At 41.8% G+C, this 26,370-nt stretch overlaps 1 protein-coding gene across 1 annotated transcript; it reads left to right on the forward strand.

Annotated features, from left to right (window-relative positions):
* Positions 1-147: 147 nt before the first annotated feature.
* smap2 (small ArfGAP2) lies at positions 148-26,370 on the forward strand. Its single transcript, XM_036144985.1, has 9 exons — positions 148-444; positions 14,784-14,917; positions 15,764-15,928; positions 16,053-16,112; positions 16,345-16,402; positions 16,610-16,767; positions 22,598-22,778; positions 22,885-23,333; positions 23,427-26,370. Exons 1-9 carry the CDS (start codon positions 342-344, stop codon positions 23,550-23,552), a joined length of 1,434 nt encoding a protein of 477 aa, XP_036000878.1. The 5' UTR covers positions 148-341; the 3' UTR covers positions 23,553-26,370.

The following is a 26,370-nucleotide window of genomic DNA, read 5'->3' on the forward strand; positions in this document are numbered from 1 at the left end:
TCTGACTCTGATAGGTTACAGATGTGCTTCAAAGTGAGCTGCTCATTTGGAGTCCTGGAAATCACGTGGCTGTTTTCCCGTGCACGCCGGGCTTTGGGGAGAGGCTCTCTCTCATCTTCTGATCGCGGTCAAGCAAACTCACTGCGCTCCACACATTTAGGAGGAGGAGGAGGAGGAGGAGGGGGAGGTGGAATTGAGCGCATCGCCTTCTCTGCCCGTCCCGCTTTTCTTTTTCTTTTTCTTTTTTCCTCCCCTTCGAGCTCCCTTACAAGAGCCGGCGCGGACGGGAGAAAAAAATCAGGGGGTCTTGTGTGGCGGAGGGTGGACTCAGACTCGGAGCGATGACGGGCAAATCTGTGAAGGACGTTGACAGATACCAGGCGGTGCTCAACTCGCTGCTGGCGCTGGAGGAGAACAAATACTGCGCCGACTGCGAATCTAAAGGTGGGTCATATCAGCATCGGATATGCCGCCCCTCCTCCTCCTCCTCCTCCTCCCTGCCTCGTCCTGCGTCTGATCGCGCCCGCAGGTGGCCCTGCGCACGGGATCCGACCAAATTATCCGATTACCACCACGGGAAATAAATGCGGCATTGCATGCATCTGCCCTCGGCCAATCACGTTGCGCTGTGGTGCAAGAGACTGGGGCCACATACTCTCGAGGCAGACAAGATGCCATGCAGTTACATCATGTGAGGATGCCTCGTGTAAATGAGGATGGGGCTTTTACCTGGTTCACCTCTGTTTCTCTGAGAGTTATGGCGAGAACCAGATCGCCAGACAGAATGAGGCACATTGGCAGAAACAGATTGGATAAGATGTAGGGGAAACACCTGTGCTGACTTTGAATCACCCTGAACAGATTGTTCCTGTAGGCTGGGAGCAGACAGGAAAAGCCTCTCCGCCGTTAAAATGTCACTTTTTTATGACAAACTGAGGCTGCTCCTCTTAGATTAGCTGTGCAGCATGTTTGCAGTTCCACTTATGTTGACCAGCTGCCTGGTGGGAATTCACAGAACCTCGTTGTTGTTGTGTTTTTTTTTTTTGGTGGTCTCTGCCCTGAGTCGGGGTGTAGGATTTGCAAACACGCCATCACGTGGGGGCCATACGTGTCTCCTGACCCGGCAGCGTGTCCTCCGGGAGGCCTTGAACCACGTCCTCGGCTGTTTGCCGAACCTGTTTTGCAACGCTGGTGGGCAAACATCGATGTTTAGGTTGCAAACACGTAAGGCCGAGGACCGAAACACCGTCGCGTCCAGAGTCGCAGCGGTCGCCAGAGGCTCTCAGCTTGATCCGGGTCTGGATTTTGACTTGGAAACTGAAACGCGCCGACGTGCTTTGACGTAAACCCTTACATTGTGGCTCCGGTTGAAGAGGTGTTCTGCTGAAGGGAGCCTGAAGGCTTCTGCAGCCTCTCACAGGCTCCCTTCACCCCCAAAGAAAGGAGCATCCCCACAGCATGATGCTGCCGCCACTATGTTTCACGGTGTGAATGCCGTGCTTTGAGCGTTTATCATAAAATCTGACGGCGCTTGAGCTATTTTGCGATAGAAGTGGTGCCCAACGGAAGCCAAGAAGATTTGCAGCCCTAATTGCAGGGAAAGGTGGTTCCACAAAGCGTTTATTCAGAGAGGGGGGAAAACAAATGGATGCAAGATTTGACCAGATTCCTTTTCAATTCCCAACTGGGTGCTACTGTTTGTTCCTCAATGTCATAAAATCCCTGTAAAATACGTCAAAGTTTGTGATGGGGAGGAATGCCTTTGGAAAGAAATGTGGGTGAGACTGTCGATGGGCTGCAGAAGCCGTAACAGTGGCTCTAGATAAACCCAGTCTGCAGCAGCTTTTCTTTTTTGTATACTTTGGATTCTACCGGGGCGGTGATCCTGGTTGGTGAGCGCCGGCGGAGCTCGTTGTCGGTTGCGGGTTTGATGAGATTGCCTCGCCGGGCCGCCTCTTGTCAGAGGAGTGCCTCAGCAGCGGAGAGGTTTGTCATTTAATGGAGACGCCTACGCAGAGCGCCCACGACCCAGAAATCCGTTGTACAGATTCCCCGAGGGATACTTTAGAAAAATATTATGATTAATAGGTAATAACCATGATAATTATATTCATGCACTGTGGGTAATGTATGCCCGTTCAGAGGTTCTGGGGGCCAGATATGTGACGGCTTGTCAAAGTGTCTGAGATGCAATGTTTCACCTTCCCCCTAAGTTTTTCTTGCTGGGTAACTTTGGGGAGAAAATCAATTTGCATGGCCCTCTCTGCCGTATGTATTGCTAAGAACACTATCCTCATGAATTGGAAAGTAAAAAGATTCTCAGTATTAATCAGTATAGAGATGTTTTGCTGGATTATTAGTCTTGAGACAGCATCTGCATCCACTTCAGATCAATCTCTCTGGGCTCCTTAGATCGGCTTTATCACCCAGTGGGGGTGGAGGTCCATTGGATTTGTCCTATGGGGCGTTGTGGCTGATGTGGAGGGGCTCCTGGGGGACTGATGGGTCTCTGGTATGGGGTGTCTTGTGGGTCTGGAGCTGGGTTCTGTGGCCCCCACTAAGCTGGGGCTTTGGGGATCTTTTGTCTTATCTTTCAGTTTCTGTGTTCATTGAATTTGAAATGATACCACAATAATATCTAATAAAGTGTTTATATATATATATATATATATATATATATATATATATATATATATATATATATATATATATATATATATATATATATATATATATATATCATTATGGTGAAAGAAGTAATGCTCCACTTGTGAAAGTAAATCTGTTGGGCTTTCTTTGGCATTAGGACAGCAACTCTTAATGTTACACTGCCAGACAGGACATGTAAAAAAAATAATAATAATACATTATTTTTTCCTAAAACGTTAGGTTTTCCTAATGTTTTCCTAATGTTACTGGTGGGCTGTAAAACAAAATGTGACAAATCCCATAGTGTTATAGCTGTAAAGTTCCCTGTTTCACGAGCTGCCAAATCACTAAACAATAATTAAATATACAATAATTAAATATACAATATAATGTATGGATAAGAAATCCAATGTTTAATTTGATTATGCAATATTTTAGTGTGCCTGGCGACTGATGGACCGATACAGGTTTTTTTAATGCCAATGCCAATACCAATTATTTTAACATCAGTCTAACCTGATATGTGCTGCCGATTGTCGGAGTGATTAGTGATTGTTTTCATGTGCATGCATGATTCTTCATGGGAACGCGCACAGCGGTGGCAGCTCGCCAGCAGGAGATCGGACGTAGCGTTTTTAAACAGTGGGAAAGGAGTCCTCTGTCGACAGTAAGCGGCTCTACCACCATTTCAGAATCTAACGTTGACACACTGATTTCAGTGGCAGAGCGAGAGAAAAAGTAAATTACACACTCTATTGACTTCTCCAGCCCCTTTTCAGACAATAACAGACACACACCGCTATTCCCTCCCGCTCAGAGTGAGACAGAGACAGACTTTTAAAGGATAAAAATGACAGTTAAAACTACATTAAAAGTTGAAAACGTACTATATTTATTGTTGGCACTCAGTCTTATGACATCACTAGCCGCTCTTTGCCAGGTAGGGCGCGGCAGTGCATGCGCTTCACGCACTTTCAAGGCATGGTGTCTGAATGCGCGAATGGATCTGCGAACACATGCACGTATTGGCCGATGCTAAAGCAAGGGGGGGGGGGGGGGACGCAAATATAAGCCTAAAATATTGGCCAGCAGATATATTGTGATGTGATATGGACGGAGCTGCAGAGCTACAAAATGCTGGAGCCTAGCTCTGTCTTAGCGGCCTGAAGGAATAGCTGATTTGCCTCCGTAGTGAACACAATAAACAGCTTCTTACGCCTTTTTAAAGCCTCGCTGAGACTAAAAATAGCTAACTTTGAGTTTCCTTCCTGCAGTAACAACCTCCGCCCCGAAGACTGCTGTGTTTAGAATCCTGGTAGGGCTTCCAGGTGTTGTTCACGGGTCAGAACAAGGTTGGATTTTTTTGAGTTTTTGACCGTTCGGTAGCTCTCCCTGACCGTTCATGAGGCTCGCAGTCAGCCTTTTTTCAGAAAGCACAGGGTCTTTTATGGCCATCTCTCCCTCTCATTCGTTTCCTGCCTGCTTGATCTTGAGTTCGTTAAGCATGCGTGCACTCTTGCCCTTTTGATTGGCGTGACTGGTCACGATTTTCAGGCAGACTGGTATAATTAGACTGCGGATGAGATTAGGGAGCCGAGGGAGGACCAGCAGCAGGAACACAAATATATGCACACAGAGAAAGATTAAGCTATAATTTAAAAACCCTCTGAATATGAGTTTCATGTTGGTTTATAGTGCCTGGAAAAGGTATTTTACTCTTGGTCTTGTTGAAACCCCAAACTTCAGAGTAACATATACATTTTTTTATTTTCATAGACTGACGTAAAGTCAGACTTTCTGCATTTGTGTTTAGTCCCTTTACTCTAACATCCCTAAATAAAATCTAGACCAAGGGACACAGCAGGCAGGTCAGGGATAACAATATGTTGAAGTTTAAAGCTGGGTTAGGTAAAAAAAAAAAAAAAAAAAATCCACATCTCAAGCTTTGAACATCTCACAAGACATGGCTGTCTACCTAAACCCGGAAGCCTGGTAAGAAGATCATTAATCAGAGAAATAGCCAAGCTTATTTTGGAGGAGAACAGAGATCCAAAGCTTAAGGTAGGCTTCAACTATCGCTTTTGCACTCCACAAAGGGAAGTCTGGCTAGAAATGCATGTCTGATGAGAACAAGCTTGTGAGAGGTTCCATCCCTTGTGGAGGAAGGTACTATTGGCAAATGAGTCTAAAATTGTCTTTTTGAAGGCTGATTACAAAAAAACAACTGTTTTGCAGTGGAAACCTAAACACACCACCCCAATGAGGGATTGGTTGTAGCAGCATCATGATGTAGGTTTTCTCTTTAGCCAGGACAATGACGCTGGTCAGAGCTGACGGTAAAGTGGGTGGAGCTAAACGCAAAGAAACCATCCCTGCAAAATATACTAGAGACTGAGGTTCACCTTCTAGCGGGACGAGAGCGCTGAAGATGCAGCTAGTGCTATAGTAGAATAATGTGAATCATATTAGTAATATCATCTTTATTGTCATTGAAACATACATTACAATGAAATTTGTTCTCTGCTTTTAACCCATCACCCTTGGGGAGCAGTGGGCTGCCATGTGCGGCGCAATCTGGGGTTAAGGGTCTTGCTCAGGGAGCCAGAGTGCAGGCGCTGGGGATCGAACCGGGTACTTGCATCCTTCTCTGAGTGCAAGCGCGCTGCTCTAACCACTAAGCCAACACTCCCCATACACCGAGACGCAGCTCGGTAGGCAATTTGGGGTTAAGCGCCTTGCCCAGGGGCACATCGACATGTGGCAAGGGGAAGCTGGAATCAAACCCACAACCTTCTGATCGCCAGACAAGTGCTCAACCCATCAAACCACAGTCGCCCCTATACTCATGTGCTAGAAGAGCAAAGTCCAGACTTAAATCTGAAATTGAGAATCCGTGGCTGGAAGTCAAAGCTTAAGTTCTCAGATCCTCTTTATTTTATTTAGAAGTCAGTCTGTAGAGACGAGTCTGCTTTTAGTTTAAAAATCATGCACAGTGCTCTTTCCGCTCCAGTATGAGGCCCTAGTGTCTATAAGGGTATGATGACTTATGTAGCATACTATCGATGTCTTTCTACGACTTAGAGCAGATTTTCTCCTCTGCATTCATTATTTAGGCATGAATTATTATTTTGTGGATCCACACGCTGATTGAAAGGTCACGCGTCGGGGCTACTTCCCAACTCTGTTTGATGAAGCTGCTAATGAATACGCTGATGATTTAATCCTGATTGCAGGCCGCAGCTTCGCCTCCTCCCTGTCCCCGCACCCCTCCGCCCGCACGTGGGCCGCTCTCTAAAGTTAAGCTTTTAGCCATATGGCTAACGGTGACGTCGGAGCTAATCTCGTTTGCGTCGACGGCTTGGCCTTCCACCTTTGAGGGCGACGGTGGAGGAAGTGATGTGAAAGTGCAAAAACAACCCTCCTATCCAGCAATCTCCCCACGCTGTGTTACTGTACAAACACGGCAGCCATAAAAAAAAACACACACACACACAATACCTCTGTTGGTTGAGTTGTATAGCTGTGCAAGCCGTTCCCCACCCACTTTTCTGCCAGGTGTTGTGTAAAACCATAATTCAGGTTTTTTTTTTTTTTAAAACCACTTCCTCACTAAGTGACACAGAGAATGTAAACCTCCAGCACCTCCAGGAAATAAGGAGTAGATAGTGACAGAGGAAGACGCGGGTGTATAATGCAGTCAACACTCCAGTCTCAAAGGTGTTTTATTTTTTTTTTCTATTTCTCTCAGCTCATTATGCTTGTGTTTACATACAGTCTATGCCCAGGTTGCTGTGGAGACATCACCTAGCTATGTCACAACCCCCCCCCCCCCATATACACACACACACACACACACCTCCACCACAAGCTCTTAAAAGCCCCCCCCCCCCCTCCCTTTGCAGCCTTTAATCTCATCCAATCAAAAACCAGCAGGGATTTCCAGTCCAACACGAAGACGATTGGCTACCTGTGCCCTCTGGAAGAGGGTTTAGTTCTGAGGAGAGTCTGCCATTGGCAGGACGGCGCCAACTTGCTTCAGACTCCTAGCAGCCATATTCCCTTGTCTTCAGTTTGAAGTTTGCTCATTAGTATTCATGCCTGTTATGTTCCACCACGGGCTTTCAGCTTGCTTGTTTGTCATCACGGGTACTAGTTGCAAAATAATCAAAGAGGTTCCAGGGCACCATATGTGACCGTTAAGGCGAAAGTCAGCTTTTTTTCCGATGCATATATTCAAAGGTGAACATAGGAGAATTTTTTTGAAGGAAGCAAACCACAGCTCCAAAAAATAGCTCATGCACTGGTTTGAGGGGTTTGGTTTGTTTCTTGTCCTTTTCTGGTAAACGTGCGATGGATGTGAGCTCTAAGGGAAACGCGCGATGCAAGTTCTGAGACGGTATTGCAGTCACTTGAAATGCCTCCATAACTATATATTCTCCCCTTTAGAAGATGCATTGATCAACGTATAGCTCAATTTTCAGCATAAGGTCCGATTCAGAGGAGGTAGGCTTTTGTTCACAACAATTCTTTGTGATGAGATAAGTTTTAATCCGTGTAGTCTGAAGGAGATCTTAACATCTTTTCTTTAAGCTTAAAAGAAGCTAGCTGTGTATGTCACAAGTGTGTAATTACTGTGTAATATGCATATCTTCTAATTAAGCAGAAACATTTTGGGGACCTCATAGCAGCAAAAGTGCAAGTAATCTGGCCAACTAAACGATAAACTTTTACTTTACAAATGCTTCAATGCATCGCTGGTGATATTGATAATATTTGATTCAAACTACCTCTAGGGAGGAATCTGTATCACAGGATTTTTTTTACAGTTCAGGGTTTGTTACATTTGAAACAAAGTTTACACTGATGAGTTTGTTATATAGCCCATAGAAAGACAGTTAGCGTCAGATTTGATGACAAAGTGTAAAAATGTGTGAGCCAGTAAAAGCGTGATTGGTACATTTGCCCTTACCACGTTGCTGCTACATTGTGTTTTGAAAAAAAAAAAGCCTCTAACGAGATGGATTTTACAAAGCATACCGTAATTGTTTCTTATGTGTCAATCATCTTAACTGCCGATGACAGCAGCTGAGGTCCTCTCGGTTTGGAGAGACAGACGTCTGGAGTTGAGAGTCGGTGCTTGTAAAGGACATTTCTCCAATTTTACCTGAATTGCAAAAATAATCCATAGAACATTTTTTTAAACCCATACACTGCAATTATACATTGATATTTACAGTCTACGGTTATTTACATACGTTTTCTCATCTGTGCAAAAGACATTCTGGAAAACACAAGTTGTTAAGGATACCCAGGCACAAAGACTCTGATAAAACCAAAGCATTGCTTGCTTGATCTGCTTTCCAAACTTTGATTACTCAGATTTGCATCCCAACTATATGAAACTTTTTCTTTTTTATTTAGCTTCAGCTGAATCACTGGCTGTAAAACGACAAAGATCTCCTGTCAGATAAATGTTCAGATCAGTCAAACCTGTGTTCAAAATCATTTTGCGCTCCAATGGAATGCAAAGCATTACCAAACAGATGTTGCCTGTCGTTGATCATACTGCATTTGTGTTCATTTGTCAAAGGGTAGCTCGATGTGTTCACCACCAAATTACCTCTATCAGCATCCATGAGTATATTCATAATCATAATAATACAGAAATAATAATACATATTTTCAGTTATTTCTCTTTGAGAATTATATGAATATAAAAAACAGTATTAAAAACAATTCTTCAAGGGATAATTGATGATTTTTGTAAATTGCTCCACATTTTCGGTGAAACATCAATTGTGCCACCAGTGCTTAAAATCGCGAAGGCGGGATCAAATACGATTAACCAAATTTTTTCTCAACATTTTGGAGACACACTTCAGTAGCTAAGCCACTAACAATAGGCATCTTGTGTGGGCACTGAAAGCAGTAAAAGTAAATCCTTTGCTATGAAGTAACCCTGATGTTAGCCCTTCATGCAAGTGATAGGGGTTTTACTGATGTATTAGAATAAAGACAAAACCATCATGGAGTGGATATTTTAAAAAGTTTTTTAGCAGCTTATATTAACGACTATCCAGTTCTTGTGTTTATACCGGTGAGAAGATAGATCCTTACTCTAACATTTCCAGAGGGCTGACACCACGTTCCATAACACACAGGGGTAGAAGCCCTAAAAGGGATAAACAACTTTTCTGTCCTCAAATCATACTTCCTGTTACCTGTTACCTGTAGGAAAGATTTGTTCTCTCTTGTAGCCTGAAAAAAATAAATAAAAAATCAGCAGAAGAGTCTCAACATTTGTACATGTCCTTCCTCTGTCTTCCTTTGAACCCCTTCCCGGGAAACTGCCACTTTCATTCTTCCACACTGAGTGACAGCATCCACGCCAAGCGTTTTTGTGTTTTTGTTTGTCAGCACAGCCTAATATGATGGGTTCACTGACAGGCGAAAGACGGTGACAGCGGCCGAGGAGGATCGAGCCGGAAAATCAAACCTTGTCCAGTCAGCAACACATTTCTGCGTGCGTCTCTAATCCAGTGCGTTGCCTTTTAAAACAATACTTACAACCGGTGTAAGAAAACCTGTTGGGGATTAAAATAAGAAACAGGCTAGAGTGATCCGAGTTTTACTTTATCTTTTTTTTAACGTGCAACCCTGTTCAGTCTTCCTGCTTAGTCACAGGACACAGATGGTGGGGGGTGCGTTGGTAAATTTTAAATGGGGGGACCCATCTGCCACGCTCGGATCGGGACCGGGTCGACGGATGGCTTAAGGGTCTCCGGTTGGGGTTTGGCGCTTGAGGACAGGAGGATGACACAAGTGCGTCCGTGTTCGGTGTGTGTTTGCGTGGAGGCGAAGGAGGGTGCACTGTCCCCTTATGAGCGAGGCTCTGAAGGATTAATCCTGCGCTTGGAGAGAGCACCGTGTTATCCTTGTGGGATGTAGGCTAATGAGGCACGTGCCCCTGCTCGAGCAACTTTGCCGGCAAGTCAGAGGGCGGGTTCGTCCAGCGTGCTTTTTGAAGCACACTTAGAACAGTGTAGGCCTTTAAAAGATCTCTATTCAAATGTTGTTGTTCCAAATAGAAACGCACTTGGAGATAAAGGGGGAAAATGCATTCCCAAGACGGTTGCTCACAGGAACTGAATTATTTAGAACATACGGCTACGGATTCTAACGGGCGTTGATTTTAAGTCTGTTTGCATTCACTTTTGTCCCAACTCCACGTGCGCCGTCAAACAACCAAAGTCCACCATTTGATGACTAAGAAAACCCCGTCCTGTTTGCCTCTGCCTTCTCCACCACACGTGTGCTTCCATGTTTCACAAACACAACCACCTTCACTTTTCGCCAGAATGACTCATCGACCAGCTACTTCTAACCATCTGCTTTCGGGCACCTCACCCCATAAAGATTTTTTTTAAAACGGCGAAAGGTATGACAAACACCTTCACCTTTAATGTCCAGTTTAAATATTCATTAACTGTGCTTATGAAAGAAAACTGCAATACACACAGCATAGCCGTTTTGCTTCTTCTGAGGTGCGTGTTCGGTCTCTCCTTTCCTTTTATTAGACATCTGATCCTCCTACTCTCTCTCAGCCATCGCAGTTAGAAGTACCTGGAGGTGTGCGTTGTTTGCTGAACACCCTTTATCATGAGTTCTTACTCAACCCCTGCATTGATTTGAGCTAAAACAGGCACTGCAGCCCTGTATGTGGCTTTGAATCACTTTTTAAAAGTTTTTTGTTTTTGTTTTTATCCTCTATGGCTGATTTAACAAGCACATTCTTGTAAATCCCTGAAGTACAAAAACTGCTAATGTTCATAACACGCCTCGGATTAGAACTTCAGAAGCAGGATGTAGTAGCTATGCTAGCTGGTTAGCAGAGCCACACTTTGACCTAAAAGCTATCGTCCGTATGCTTAAACGCCCTGACCTTCAAAATAACATGGTTTTATGCTATTACTGTATTAACAACAACAGCAGGAACCAAAAAATGAAAACAGTTTTAAGTGTGCTTCCTCACTGAAGCAAACTACCAGCTTCACAACAAAATATGAAATATAGCTAGCTTTTTTATCTGCTTAGTTGTTTTTTTAGCTAATCAAACGCACCCTAACGGATATCTATGTTCACTGCATTTCAATATAGGCCGAGAAATATCCACTGATAAACAGATTTGACAAATTGATGCATTAAACATATAAGTTGAACGATAATATTGGTTTCATGATATCGTGGGTTGCTAAGGGACAAGTTGCTCAGAAATATTTATTAGTCACCTCATTCCGCACAACAACGAAATTCAAGAACTCCTTCCTTTCTTACTTTGAAATATTAGACCCGTCCTCTCTGGATATCTTCTTTGTTTGTGCATGTTTGTCACAATCAAGTCTTTCAGAACATCAAACAAATTTAAATATTAATCGAAGACAACCCGGGTAAACACAAAATGCATTTTTTTTAGATAAAGTTTTTTTATTATTAAGGGAGAAAAAGGATCCAAACCTGCGTAAGACCATCCTACCTGCTCTTGTGCTTCTCAGTGGCATCGTCTGAATCCACTCTGGTCTTAATTCTTTCTTCTGAGGCCTTACTCTTCTTCTCATAAACTTGTGAGACAGTTTGCTTCTTGCCACTCTCAGCCATTTTCAAAGCATACGGTGAGAGCAGCGGAGCTAAAACGAACGGTTGAAACCCAAACTCACGTGATACATAAACGCTGGAAGTGTGCAGCAAGCGTGGAAACTAACAAAGAACGAGCACGCACCATGCTGTTACATGAGCATGACACAACTGTCATGTGGGACAATCAATGGATAAGGTGATCCCCCACCCCAAGCCAACCCCCCTGGAACTCGAAGCCGGAAAAAGATTGTCCACAATACCTTTAAGGGTGACAAACATGCAAAAAAGTAAGGAATCAGGAAGGGACAAACGCTTTATTACATATACATATACATGGCTTATAGTGAAATATTATGCTTACATTACCAGATGGAGTAAAAGCATTGACAGCAACAGGATAAGATATGCAGATTTCAATCAGACCAAAAATATCAAGGCCTTTCAGCATTGTTCGATGGCATACCACAAGATCTCGATACAGCCCCTGTCACTATTAGCCAATGGTCAATAGGAATAGCATAGCATGCCTTCTTCAGTGTGCTGAAATTTTTTATTTATTTTTTTGTATGTGATCTTATATAGTTTCCTTCTCGCCAAAACTCTCATGGAGAATAACTCTCAACTGGACTCTCTCTTTCTCCTTTCCAAAAGTGCAAACATGTATGCCTGATGAGCATTTTCTAGTCCAGCCTGACATCACTTTTGCATAGAGCCGCTGCTGTCACAGTGGCTATAACAATATCGGAAATCTTTGCAATATGCAAAAGAAAAGAGCAAACAAGCCTAATCCTGGAGGGATTAGGCTTGTTTGGGGAAAAAATGGCAAAACAAATGGGTGCAGAGATTGAGAGAAAAGGGTTATTGTGACTGTGTGAGAGAGATTTGTATGTACAAAGAGGCATTAATGGAGTGGTGGGGAATTAGTTTGATAAGAAGAAGAATTAGGGGCCAGAAGCTGAGGGGGTTGAGGAAAAAAAAAAAAAAGAACGAAGAAGGATTAGCAAATTACAAGTTCTCAAGGAATTTCAGTACAATTGACAGTCTCTCCTTGTCAGTGGCAGTGTTTACAGCGGTTAAGCAGGCTTTGCAGAGTAATTCTACTATTATTAGCTGGCATGAGCGCTAATGCTGCTGCTCCACAGTCAGGATGATGAATGGACATACGGTCTGATGATGCTGTGGTTTACATTTACTGGTTTCATCTTAGTGCTTATGTTTACATTTGTTGTTTAATCTGCTTTTTAAGTTGGGGGGAAAAAAAGATATGCCTGATTAATCTTACTAACAGAATGTAATAGCCCTTTTTGCAGCCAAGACAAAGGGCTATTCTTGGAGACTGTAACCCGACACACAGTTTCCGCAGCTGCCGCAAGCGGAAGGTTTTTGTGGGATATTCCTCCTGAAAATCAGCTTCATCGTTCATTTGCACAGAATGGCCTTTCCCTCAACTCTGCACAATGACTTGATGTGACAGGAGAGAAGGTTTCCGACCCCAAAGCTGTTCCTCCACCTAGTGGTGAAGAGGCCACAGTGGATCAACCGTTCAAGTATCCCTTCAATCAGGCTTTATTTATGGAAAAACAAGAAACAGCCAACAAAAAACACCAATAGCACTGAGTACTAAGGTAATAGTATAAAGAGGAAAAAATATTTGAGAGCGTCATTTAAAGTAGGAAATATACTTGATAGAAAATAAACCATGTAAAAACATGTACATTCTTGATTTCAAAAACTTTTAAGAACGAAGGAAAATCATGTTTTAACCATAAGACAGGACATAAGAAGAGAATTAACAAAATGGCATGTCCGTTCTTGATAATTGACTCCGGCCTGTTCTCATCGTTTTTGGTCTGAATGCAGCCTTTGATACACTTTCCACACCATTGTTCTTAGTAGCTTTTCTCACTCATATTTTCCTGGTGGCGTTAAGATTGCATCAAGTCTTGACAAGCAGCATTCACTCCTCCTGGAAGCGTAGAGTCACAGGGACAATCGTCTGCATTGTCCATGGCTTTGCAGCAATCCCTAATAGAGGAAATCTCCCCTTATCTTCAATTACCTACTCGCCATTGACAATATTCTCTTTAAATTCAGAATCAGAATCAAGTTTAATCGCCAAGTAGGTTTACACTTACAAGGAATTTGACTTGGTCTCCCTCTGTTCATATCCAGAGTCAAGACCCACCTCTTCAAGATGGCATACATAATCTCATTCTCCTATTTTATTCTGTGTAATTTGCATTGTGTGGTTTTATTGCTTTGTTCATACAGTATCCTAGTGCGTTTTCAAAGGTGCTTATGATCAATTATTATTATTAATATTAAAACTAGGTATAAAAACATATGATATTAAAGACATAAAGGGCACAGTAAATATTAAATATAAAATTAACTGTGAAAAACCTAAAGCTTTTTTTTTTTTTTTCTCACAGTGTGCACAAGCAGGCACAAATGTCCAAGGATGGAAGTACCGTATATAAGCATATGCACATAGGTACAAAGCAACATGTCTATCCTTACAAATATATGAATCAATAAAGGTGTGGGAGGAGGGAAGGTTGAGGACAGGGTGAAACTTAATAGACGTTCGATGTAAAACTGGCTATGTTATGTGTTATTATAGGAAAATTCAATTTTTTCTTTTTTCTTCTCACGATGTGGATAAGCATGCACAGATGTCCACGGATGGAAATATATAAGCATATGTATATTAGGTACAAAGAAACGTGTCTTTCCTTACAAATATGTGAATTAAGAAAAGGGTTAGGTGGAGGGAGAGTTTTGGGGACAGGGTGAAACTTAACAGACGTTTGATGTAAAACTGGGCATGTTATGTGTTACTAAAAGAAAATTCAATAAAAATAATGTTCAAAAAAAATAAAAAGAAGGGAAGGAAAAGAAAAGGAAGGAAAAAAGCTAAGGCTTGATAAAAACAATGTAAAAATAAATACAATAAAGGTAAGTTTGAATAGAAATAAAACATATGGTAAGAATAAGACAAAAAGTAAGTTGAAGCCTGCAACCCCGCATCATATCTTCTACATGTGGTGTTAGCAGCACTGAGAGGGAGCTGCAAACATCAGATGGATCCATTTAGATGCATATGGCAGTGTTGTGGACATAATAGCGCGTTCAGATAACATTACTCCCACACATGCAGGCTCATGACCAAATGAGTAATCATCCCTGCAGGTATCCAGACTGAGAGTGTGTGTGTGTTTTTTTTTTGTGTGTGCTCCACGCCTTCTCAGCCATGTAGATTAACACATGTATCGCATCCTATTATATATTAGCAAACCTCATAATTTACAGGAGATTACATGCGCTCCCTGCTGAATTCAGACTCATAATTGAGGTTTCAGACTCACCCTCTATTTATTGAACTCACTCCCACGCGATCTGGCTCTCTGTTATACCACTGCATAGACTCATTACTCTCTCGCATGGCCACTCTGCGCTCAAATGTTTTTTTCTGTCTCCTTCCTCTGTTTCTCTCCCAGGACCACGATGGGCTTCCTGGAATTTAGGCATCTTCATTTGCATCCGCTGCGCTGGGATTCATCGAAATCTGGGCGTCCACATCTCAAAGGTCAAGTCCGTCAACTTGGACCAGTGGACACAGGAACAGGTCCAGGTCAGAGGCCTTAAATGTCCCCTGTTTTAAAGTGATGGAATAGTAAAAGCTTCAAACCACACCGGCATAATCATATTATAGCAGCTAATGCCACAGATCTCTAGATAAGAAGGTAGTGCATTAAAAAATAGTTGTTTTTTTTTCCAGTATCTCAATCTACTCCCCGGTTACAGAGCGAAGGGAATTAAAATGCCAACTAGTGAGCCGTCATCGACACTGTGAGCGTCAGCGTGAAGCCTGAAATGATTGGCTTTGTGTCAAACAAATGTTACGTTACACGATTATTCAGCTATGCATTGTAGCTTGTTTCTTACACGCCTCAATGTCAGAGCCATTGACTAGGAGTTGTTATTTTCTAAGCTGATGGTACAGTTTTCTTGTTCTGGACAATAAATGCGCCGTCTGCTTAGACCGTGACTGTGTTCTTGCGCAATTCTTGCACACGAGTGCGGTTAACGGGTGAACGAGTCGCTAGCTTGACGTCGGCTTATCGGCGTCGGCAATACTGAGATCGGAGGATGCGTGATCAGTTCCCAGGATTCGTTTAAGCAATTTATTTTAGAAATTACTGTTTGAAAACCTTTCAATCCTTCTGCTGCTGCGGTTTAAAATGTTATTTGATGAAAATGCTGATGCGACCGCTGATTTCTCCCGCTGTTTGCCGAGTCACGCAAACAGTGTACCAGCTTTTCTTGGTTGAGCTCAAAAGACTTTAAAGTCAACATTATTTTCCGTGGACTCCCCAACCCATTAGTGTCTCTATAGGATTCTGTTGGATCTTGAATATTCTACCCTCCCCGTTGACGCGCTCCAGTAACTGCTTTTGTTGTGCGCTGGTGACCCTAGTGTGTTCAAGAGATGGGAAACACCAAGGCCAAACGTCTCTACGAGGCCTTCTTACCCGAATGCTTCCAGCGGCCCGAGACGGACCAAGCTGCCGAGATCTTCATTAGGGACAAGTATGATAAAAAGAAGTACATGGATAAGGTTATTGACATCCAGATGCTCAGGGTGAGTCTACAGCCGCTGCATTAAAGAATAAGAGGTGTGCTTTTTTCCCTCGAGCAGCATCTGCCAGAGGAAAAATTGTAGAATTGCCGTGTAACCTCAACAGGACGCTGTTTCCTGCTTACAGAAAGAAAAGAGTTGCGACAACATCCCCAAGGAACCCGTTGTGTTTGAGAAAATGAAACTGGTAGGTCTCTTTTTTTTTTTCTTTTTTCAAAATTTCGGTTGAAGAGTGGGCAGGACTGAGCTGGTGTTGCACAGCTACTTACTGATGGCTAGACAAAAAGGCGAAACAGGCATACATTTTTAAGACTGATGTTAGAAATGTAGTGAAATTGATGGAGAAGAAAATACAAGTGGATCCATGCCCATTTCTCAGTTAGCATTAACGTTGCGTTAATTGTATTGATTTCCCCCAGAAAAAAGACGTCAGCCCGAAGACAGATTCCCAGGCCGTCACAGATCTACTTGGACTCGGTATTGTATCTTGTAAACCTCTCAACCCTGCTCTATGCTTCTCTCACAATGGGCGTGGTCTGTCAGGCATCAACCTCGCAGTGCATGAATTATCACAACTTATAGGATTAAAATGCAGGGCTTAATATGATAAATTGATTTGAAAACGGCTGACTCATACCTAGAAGAGTTCTAACTGTTTGTGTTTTCCCATCTACCCTCCATTAGATGCACCTACCCCAAGTCCTGCGGTATCTAATGGTGGAGGATGTGTTCCAGACGGTAATGAGAGCCCGGCAGTGTCTAATCCAGCTCAGGCACAATCGGCTCTGGATCTCTTTGGCTCTCTGCCAGTCCCCTCCTCAGTGTCCTCTACAAAAACTATGGTAGTTTAAAGTCATTTCTACATACTCCATGCTATACCTTTGCAGTATACAGATGCTTTATTAATGCAGCGTCGGTGACGTCATTGTTCTGTCCGCATAGTGAAATGTGTCAGGTTTTCCTCGTCTTCATGTGTGCTGAAGTGATAAAATTATTTAAAAGGTATATATCACCATTTCCTTTCATTTGCATTTCAGTTGTTGGCTATTACCGTAGCCCACCATAATTTTAATATCTGACAGGGAGAAATACCTAAAAAAAAAAGTATTAAAAAGAAAACATATTTCTTGGATAAGAAAAATTTGAAAATCACCTCTGAATCGCTGACCTCAGACTTTTGGCTCTTCTGCAGCCGTCTTCACTTTGTATTGTATCACCACGTCGCGCTCGTTCACCAATCCCGTACCACGCCGTACCGCTCACAGTTTTTAAAGGTTGTTGACCACATCCCAAAGAGGAGGAACAGGAGAGGCTCAATGGTGTTAATTAAATCCAAACGTAACGTATCGCATTAACAAATGTAGAAATGCATAAAACACATTATTAATAAACTAAATCAGCCCTTCTCTCCTTTTCCATGAAATGGTCAATGACCCTGTCATACCAACTGACTGTCTTTTCCAGTGATATGACCGGTTTCCTCTCAATGTGCAGTAGAGCAAGTTTGCTTAAACGCTCTTGGCCCATTGTGTTGCGTGTGTATGAGTTTACTCTTTTCAAGCAAGAGAAGCTGCGTTCTACACCAGCTGATGTAGCTCCTGTTGTGGCAACCGAACACAACAGCTTGTACAGCTGTGACATTGCACCATCTCATTCCATATCTTTAAGAAATACCATAAAAGTCACACAGTTTTCTTCTCTTCCCTTGCAAGTCACAATTTGAATGTAGAACTTGACAAAGGCCAGGAGAGATTCAACTTTAGTTTTGTAAAACCCCACACCCATAGCCCTCTGCTGGACAATGTCAAAAACAACATCAGTTTCACTGAAGATTCGGCTACAGTATATGCATACAAAAGGAAAACAAACTCAAAGTTCAGATTTTACTCTCCCTGAATCAAGTAAATTACCATATATTTTCAGGACACTTTGGAACACCTGCTCTGGAAACTCTTGTTTCATTTCATCAAACGTCCCTGGATTGACCAGTTCCAGAAACTGCAGACCTTCTAAATAAAAAAAAAACGCCTTGAAATCCAGTGTTGTATAAAGTACTGAAATCTCAGAGTCAAGTAAAAGTACAAGTAATTCTCCAAAATATGACTATGGACTATGACTTCCAAGTCACCGACTGAAATGTTACTTGAGTAAAAGTCTTAAAGTATCTGAAATGTCTTGTACTTAAGTATGAAAATTACTGTAAAAATAGATGTACTCAAGTAATGTAATGAAAAGTAAAAGTAAAAAGTAAAACAAAGCACATGCAGTTTGAATGCCATTTTTTAGATTTTGGTAAACTTTAAAAGTCAAATTCACTTAAAATAATATAAACAACCAAGTGCAGGAGAAATTTAGACCAAGTTTAGACAGAAAATACAACTTTTTTGTAAGCTTTCAGTTTTCCTTCTTCAAGCAAGGTCAGTGCTATGCAACCAACACACAACCAAGTGCAGGCAAAGGGGGTGTAAATTAAGAACATGGTTAAGTGATAAACCAGGCTTAGTTAACCTACAGGAAGTGGTAAACCTGCTAATAGATACACCTGCATGCAGGCCAGCTGACAGCTTTGCTGGGGGCGGGACAACACGTTGTTTTTGGGCCCCCCCCTCTACACCTGCCGCCACCACACACACACACAAATCTCTGTATTTTATACTGGATATTTTCAACCCATCTATTGAATTTAGTGCACTAGATGATCTTTTCTTCATCAGAGAACAGCAAGCACTGCAGCCAAAATATGGCCTTTTTTGACCTGCTGTATATCAGCCAGCCCATAACAACTTTTCCCTTCCATTGCAGGAGGTAGAATATGTTTGATACTTTGGGAATTCTCTGCCCTCTGAATCTGCTAGCTCCGACCCTGGTTTATAATAATTTATTAATGGACAGTGTGGAAATCTATGAACAATAAAACCAATGTAAATTGTGTTCCTTTGTTTTATTTGTCTTTATCCTAATTCTAGAACTAGAAATAGTCAAATGAATAACACTGTTATTTTGTGGAACCCTAATCATACTATTATAACTACGCAAAGGTCTAAAAAAGAGTAGCAACTGCCTCAAATGGGCGAAAATAAATGAAAGCAACAATTACAATGAAATAATGGTAAAAGTGACACTCTCACCTTTTTCAGACGGCTGTGGCTAAGAATCTGAATTTTTATGACCTATAGTCTTAGTTTTTCCATCTTTCCAGCAGTCTTCAGAACTCCTGTCTGGTACAGAATATTTAGTTTTATAGAGGAGATTAGGTTTTTGTTGATAAAATGTGTTATACTTCAGAATTAAATGCTATTTTTAGATATTAACGTTGGTTACTTACATTTCTCAAGTTCAACAATTCAAAACTCTCTCTGCTGCTTCTATTTAGAACTGCACTAAGCAGCTTTCACCTATTTTAGTGCAGATAATATTTAGTTTCTTAACTGGGACTAGTTTCGTAGTCTAGTATCCCAGTTAAAATCAAAACTGAAATCTCGTGCTCCAAGCACGTACGCACATGCACGCACACACACGTAATAGAAAACAGCCAATCAGGAAGAGGGAAGGCGGGATTTAAGACAGCACAACCAACAAGAGCGGAGTTAAAGGGGGTCTCTACCATGTCAATCAAAGGCCAGGCACGTTAGTGATTGGCTGGCGCACGGCAACTTGGAAATGACACGCCGAGCGCTTCAAACAGTGGCGCTCCGGGCGAACCTGTGCATGTACGCACATATGGCTGAGCCAAACCGACACTTTTTTTTGTGACGAGTAACTAAACCAAACATTGAAAATGTATCGGAGTAAAAGTATGCAATTAAGTACGGAAATATAGGGAAGTAAAAGTAATCAAAAAAATGTATACTTGAGAAAAGTATAAAGTACTCCAAAATATACTTAAGTACAGTAGTGAAGTATTTTTACTTCGTTACTATACAACACTGGTTTTGAACACCCTACAGACTCAAGAAATTACATTTTCTTTGTAGACTTTGAAAAAAAGTGCCAAACCCAGTGAGAGTTGCAGCAAATACACTTGACTGAGGCAAGCGTTTAGCGCCCTGAGACAACTCTTGGTTCAGCTTGTGTGCATGTAGCACGGGGCTATTTCTTTAACCTTGGCCTGCAGGCCATTGAGTGAAGAAGCCATGACCGCAGCCCCATCATAGGTTTGGCCCAAACGTTTTTCTGTGAAACTGCTGCTCTGCATGTTGTGGCTTAGAACTTCAAACACAGACTGAGCATCTCATCCTTCTGACACGTCAAAAAAAAAAATCAAATACAATGAAACGTTCCTGTATTTTGCCTGCACTATCCACATAATCAACAATTACAGACATCTGTACATGGCATAATGAATCTGTAGTTTCATCCAAAAAATGGGGTACTTTGAATGTCACGTTTGATCTCATCAGAAACAGTGGCAGCAATAGCAGAAATCAGATCATTTTGGATGGAATGAGGCATACGAGAAAACAGCTGATGATTGGAACTGTGAGGTCAAGACAGAGTCATATTTAGCTAATGTTCCTGTAATTCCCTTTATCGGCTGACTCACTGCCCTCATCATACCCCCTGAATGCCAGCTCTGGGCAGCCAAGTAAAGAAGTAACATCAGTAAGTCGATTCAAGAAGGCCCTATTTCTTTTTCTCTCTTTCATTGGTTTTGCTACCTGAATGCGCACACCTTCATTGATGTCATGTTCAACCCTGACCATCCCCAAACAACTTAACCTTGCACATGAAACCACATGTTCTTTGCTCTGCTCATGCTGTTTGTATCCTCTTTCAAAATTATTCAGAACTGAAAACTCCATCTGTGACCAAACAACGCATCCCTGACATGGTTTCATCAAAAGACATGGCCAACAATATATTTATTTGTAACAGAACTTCCTGTCTGCTGCCATCGTGGCTGGGCTAACAACAAGCTAGCTCGCGAGTTGCTTCCCTACAATGGTAAAGAAACGAACGAACGAAACTTTAACAAGATGCAAACGGTGCAATAACGCTGGCATTTTGTAATTTATTTACACTGTTGTGTGTACAGCGGCTGTTGTGAAGCGCTCTGTAATAATAAACTCCAGAAACCGCGGCAAGGGCTCAGCACAAAACGACTGTTCTGACTGAATGATCGCTTTTTCCTCTCTCGTCTGTGTCTCATGAGTACAAATTCCCGTCTGTCTGGCTACTACTACCAATCAGCATCGAGCAGCCAGCTTCATGACCCGCCCCTGGGTCGCTCCTGCTCCATAGACCCCCTAAGAGATTTAACCTCACTGGAGGTGACGAAATTTTGCGTCTCATCCAATCAGGGCCCTACTTTCTCCTTGGTTGCTTCGATGCACAGAGGCTCAAACCTCAACGGGGATTTTGCATAGAGACTGACAGGCAGCTCCTCCGAGAGATTACAACATACTCATGTAATCAAGCGCATTCTAGTGCACATTCAGTGCAGTTTAATGACTACATTTATGAAGTTTAATAATGCATATTTGACCAATTATTTTTACAAAATTTACAGGGGAGGTTTGGCCTTCCTAGTATTCAATGAGATATCACTGCAACGCCGGCAAGGACATAATACTGGCGGACGTACTTCAACACCAGATTTCCTGTCGGGACCTTAAAATTGGGAGCCAAACGTAAATATTACAAAATGGAAGGAGTATCTGACAGGATGTATTGGGGAAGAAAAAGTGAATGTAAGAGGCTAAAAGTCTGAAATATGAAACATGGCCTTTAAAAAAAAATGGGACAAAGATGTCCCAAATTCTATGGTAACCATATATTAGTCCAGTACATCAGCCGTTTGCTTTAGGTAGAACTGTTACACATCACTGTGTGATTAATATTTTATCCAAAACCTGAAAAACATCTTTGATCTCCTGTGTGGTGAGCAGTTGATCTAGGAGTCTATCTGGCATCGTTTTAAAGCTGTAGAGAGGTAACAAATTACATCCAACCAAGAACCTAGTTGTGGTATGGGCCCAGCCATAAAAAAAGGATATCAAATGTAATTTAAATTAACGTTATGTATAAAAGTGATTCAGTAAGTCAAGCAGTGATTCACCGTCAGGGCACAGGTGCTACAGAAATAGACCCAAATCATGATTCTACCTCCATCATGCTTCACACTTTGGGAGATCCTTTTTGTTTTTCGCATTTGTCATTACAGATGGATGAAAGTGATGTTTATATTTCAAAGTAGCTGTTTTCTTCTACCAGCCCACAATCTGTGCAAACGGTCTTGCATAGGATTGATCATGAACGGTATCATTGTCCAGTGTGTAAAAGACATTTATTTTCTAATTTCAAAGACTGTTACTTGACTCTGTCAAGCATTTTTTGTAAATTCTGTGCTAATGATTTGTATAAACATCACTGCCATGTGATAACCATCCTATTAACTGAAAGTGGAGACCTAGTTTTTCCTTTCAAAATATTTGCTGTTCTAAAAGACATAGAAACCTTTTAGCTGTAATATTAGAACACATTTGTTGATATACAACCAAGAATTCCTTCTTTTTTTTTTCTTCTTTTTTTTCATATTTATCTTGTTGGGTGCTTGGTACTTCTAGGGCTTGTGCTGAAATCAGAAGATGTTACATGCAAAGGTGTATATATTAAGAATTCTGTATTCTGATATATTGTTTTTTTTTACTTTGGCTATTTGACTCTGTGCAGCCTGTATCCAGCTCCTTGCCTCAAAGCAGAGTGACTGCCTCAGTGCCTGAAAATCTCAGCTTGTTCATGGATCCAAAACCCAAAACACAGGAAGGCACCGTCAAGAAGCTGTCCAAGGATTCTATCCTCTCCCTCTATGCCTCCACCCCCTCACTGCACGCCAGCAGTATGGCTGCACATGGTGAGATCTGCACAGATTTCCCTCAGATGTTATAAGACGTGCATGATGGTTAGCTTATTTTAATCGTTATGATCGGTCCTTATGGTGTTTTTTTTTCTGTCAACAGGCTTGTACATGAACCGAATGGGATTTCCAACCCACCCTTACGGTCCATACCATTCTTTAGCCCAGGTTGGGGGAATGGGAGGAGCCATGATGACGTCGCAAATGGCCATGATGGGTCAGCCGCAGAGTGGTTTGATGGGGGTTCACCAGAACAGCCTGGTCGGAGCGCAGCAGAACTGTATGACGGGACAACAGAACGGATTACTGGGCACTCAGGGTGCCATGGCTCAACCGAGCGGTGTTGTAGCGACACCTTACATGACAGGGATGAGCCAGGGCATGATTGGACAGCAGCAAAGTGGAGTGCTCCTACAGCAGCAGAACGGAGCTTTAGCTCCACAGCAGAGTGGGATGATGGGACAGCAGCAGGCTGGAGGCATGGCCCCATTACCTCATCAGCAAGTGTATGGAGTTCATCAAGGCCAGCAGCTTCAGTGGAACATGGCACAGGTATGTGTGTCATAGTTTGGGAGTATCTTCAATAAGAAAAAAAAAAAAAAAACATCCCACTGTTGGTTCTGAAATGTGTTCGCTTTCTTTTAGATGACTCAGCAAGTAGCTGGCATGAATCTCTACAGCACCAACAACATGGCGGGATACGGGAGCCAGCACACAGGAAGTTCAACAGCCCCGAGTTCAGCGCACATGACAGCACACGTCTGGAAGTGATTTTATACATGAAAAAGCTGAAGGAACATCTTTGAGACGAGAGGAAACAGATGGGTCGGGAACCATACGAAACATTTTCAAAAGCACGGGACAGGAGGAGACAGGTGTGAAGAAGAATTGGGAAACGACTACTACCTCTCTGTCTCTCTCCTCTCTGCCTAAGCTTCCTCTCCTAATCACATCCATAGCCATGTTCTGCAAATTTCCATGTTTGCCTTCAGGACATTTTGGTACCAAGACAACAGGGTTCAGAGACCATTACTTAGGCATTCTCCTCTTTATTTGTATCTAACCATTATATGAGAGTATCTGTATACCCCTACATCTGTATTCAGTTGGTGTGAATAAGCTGCTTTTGGTTTTGGATAGTTTTTCTTTTTATATTTTTTTTCTCTCCTGAGGTTGAGCGCAGGGATTAGCCTAGCCTAAATAGTTCATAAATAGAATTTGTTGAGACAGGACAAAGCCAATATTAGGATCTACACTACCAGTCAAAAGTGTGGGCCCACCTTCTCATTCAATGGTTTGTCTTTATTATTATTAGGGTTGGAAAATCCTTCAAGACAGAGAACCATTTCAAGTCACTAACCTCATGAAGTTCATCAGGAGAAGACCATGAATGACCAAAGCAGCAATTAAAACAAAGAGGGGCAGGGGTTAGACTAAAATTAACTAGGCTAATCTCCCCTATCAACTGGCATATAATGAAGCAAATAATCAATGATGTCACTTCCTGGACATCTCGAATGATTAAACGGGCTAAAACAAGCTATGCTAATTTCCCCTTTTTTGTAGCTAGCAAAAGTTTGTTCAGTACTCTTATTGTATAAGGTAACAAAAACCATATAAAATATCTCAAATGGTAATCTATTTTCATGTCAGTGTCAATTTAAAGTATGTTGTAAGTGAAAGGAGCTACCACTAATAATTTCACAAGCTGCCAAGAGTTGAGCTAAAACAAGCTAGGCTAACCCCAGTAGGATGCTAAGGTTGTTCAATATTTCTTCTTCAGTTCAGGTAACAGGAGGTAAGTGAAAAAGAAACAATGGTTTTTCGAATGTCTCAAATAGCTAAACATTTTGAAGCAAGTGTCCTACATATATTTTCTTGCATTCAAAGGAGCAGCCATGGATCAAGTTAAAATAGGCTAGGCTTGACCTTTTTCAATAGTGTGCTAAAATTAGCAACATAAGTTCCAAAAAGTTTAAAAATGACTTTGATTGGCTTCATGTTCTTTACTGCTTTTGCTAAAAGGGGAATAAAAGAAAGTGGATCCCAAGTGAAAATATTTTTATTATTATTATTTCAAAATAATCCCTTTAAGTGTTCAGGAGTTCCTAGATCAACACTGTACTGAAATCTAGAATATCAACAAAGCCTACCTAAACGATATTGCTACATGATGTCTGCATTTCGAGCTACAGAGGGCTTTATTTAAAATTAACTATTTCAACTTTAAAGTGTCAAAAGGTCCTTTACTGGATTTTAGGAGACCAAAGATTAGCACTAGCTTTACTGAGACTGTACAGTATTTTATTGTTCTTTTTCAAATTGCCACTTAGCTAGTGACTAGAAAAATGACCACAGCATTTGACCTGTATCTTTGGCAATACCTGCTATCACACTTCACTGTGCTATTGCCTCGGAAAGGTGTGGGACACTTTCAAAAGGTTGCATGCTTTTTGTCGTCCTGTAACTGCTCAAACACCTCAAGTCAACAATCCACCTTGTACAACTGTGGCCTCAAACAACGCTGAATGTCCATAAAACGAAAGAGAAACCAAGAGGGAGGTACATATCGGTCAAATTTCAGATACTTCCACAGAAATGCATGAAAAGAATGTTTATCCACCGTTGACTGTGCGTACTGTACGTTTTTAAGATTTACAGATGTTTCTCTCTACTGTATATCCTGATCGGTCTGACCAAGACTAACATAAATATCAATGAATGTGTGTCCTGAATGTTCTCCATGATTGTAATGGGTACACAGATTTGACTAAAGCTGCCATTATTTTTGTTTTTTTGTTTTTCTTATGTGTCGAACAGTGTGCACCTGAATGTCTTTTGGTGGAAAGCCTTTCACCAGGTTTTATTTGAACCGTATTTTTTTCCATTATGTTGGGAGCAAACTGTGATCAGACAGATTAAGTTATTTTCAGGTGATTCAGGAACATTTACGGCCAGGCCAACACGCAAGGTGAAGTGGAAAGAGAATGTGCATACGCCATCTACCGCCTCTCGATCCTTCAGCGATCCTTTATCCTGTTGTTCGCAGTCGCTCTTCCTTCGAAATGCATGAAGCCATCGCTGCAAACAGTCTTTCCACACATTAGGTGTCTTTTATTGAACCATGCAGTTTGGGTTCTAAGTCACTGCTTTTCGTGCTTTTCGTAAGAGACTCGCAGTAATACCTGCTGCCAAGACTCGCACGTCAACCTTCACAGCTCTTTTCTTTAAAGCTTTTTTTCCTTTTCCTTTTCTTTTCTCCACAGAAACTGATATTTATCTATAGAAATGCCACGCTGTAACAGCAGATCTGTTGGAGAGCAATGAGTGCTTCTCGGACAGGTTTCCTTGCGATCAGTCCTTCGTGTCACTCTGTTACATTTCCAGGGAAATGAAAGAAAGTGAAGGAATGTATCGTTTCGTCGCCTCAATATGTGATACTTTTTATTCTTTACCAGGTTACCTGTACATTACATTGATAAACAAGATTAAATAATTTGTTTTGTATATTAGCTCTGCATTTGTTTCGATATGCTTTCTCTCTTAGTTTCATGTCTACATAAATTCAATAAAATCGAAATGAAAAACA

Source organism: Fundulus heteroclitus, chromosome 13 (assembly GCF_011125445.2).
Source record: "Fundulus heteroclitus isolate FHET01 chromosome 13, MU-UCD_Fhet_4.1, whole genome shotgun sequence".
NCBI classification, from domain to species: domain Eukaryota; kingdom Metazoa; phylum Chordata; class Actinopteri; order Cyprinodontiformes; family Fundulidae; genus Fundulus; species Fundulus heteroclitus.

Coding starts and splice junctions, on each gene's coding strand:
- smap2 (XM_036144985.1), top strand. CDS start 342: ATGACGGGCAAATCTGTGAAGGACGTTGACAGATACCAGGCGGTGCTC. Junction 15,929..16,052: donor TTGACATCCAGATGCTCAGG/GTGAGTCTACAG, acceptor TCCTGCTTACAG/AAAGAAAAGAGTTGCGACAA. Junction 23,334..23,426: donor TTCAGTGGAACATGGCACAG/GTATGTGTGTCA, acceptor GCTTTCTTTTAG/ATGACTCAGCAAGTAGCTGG.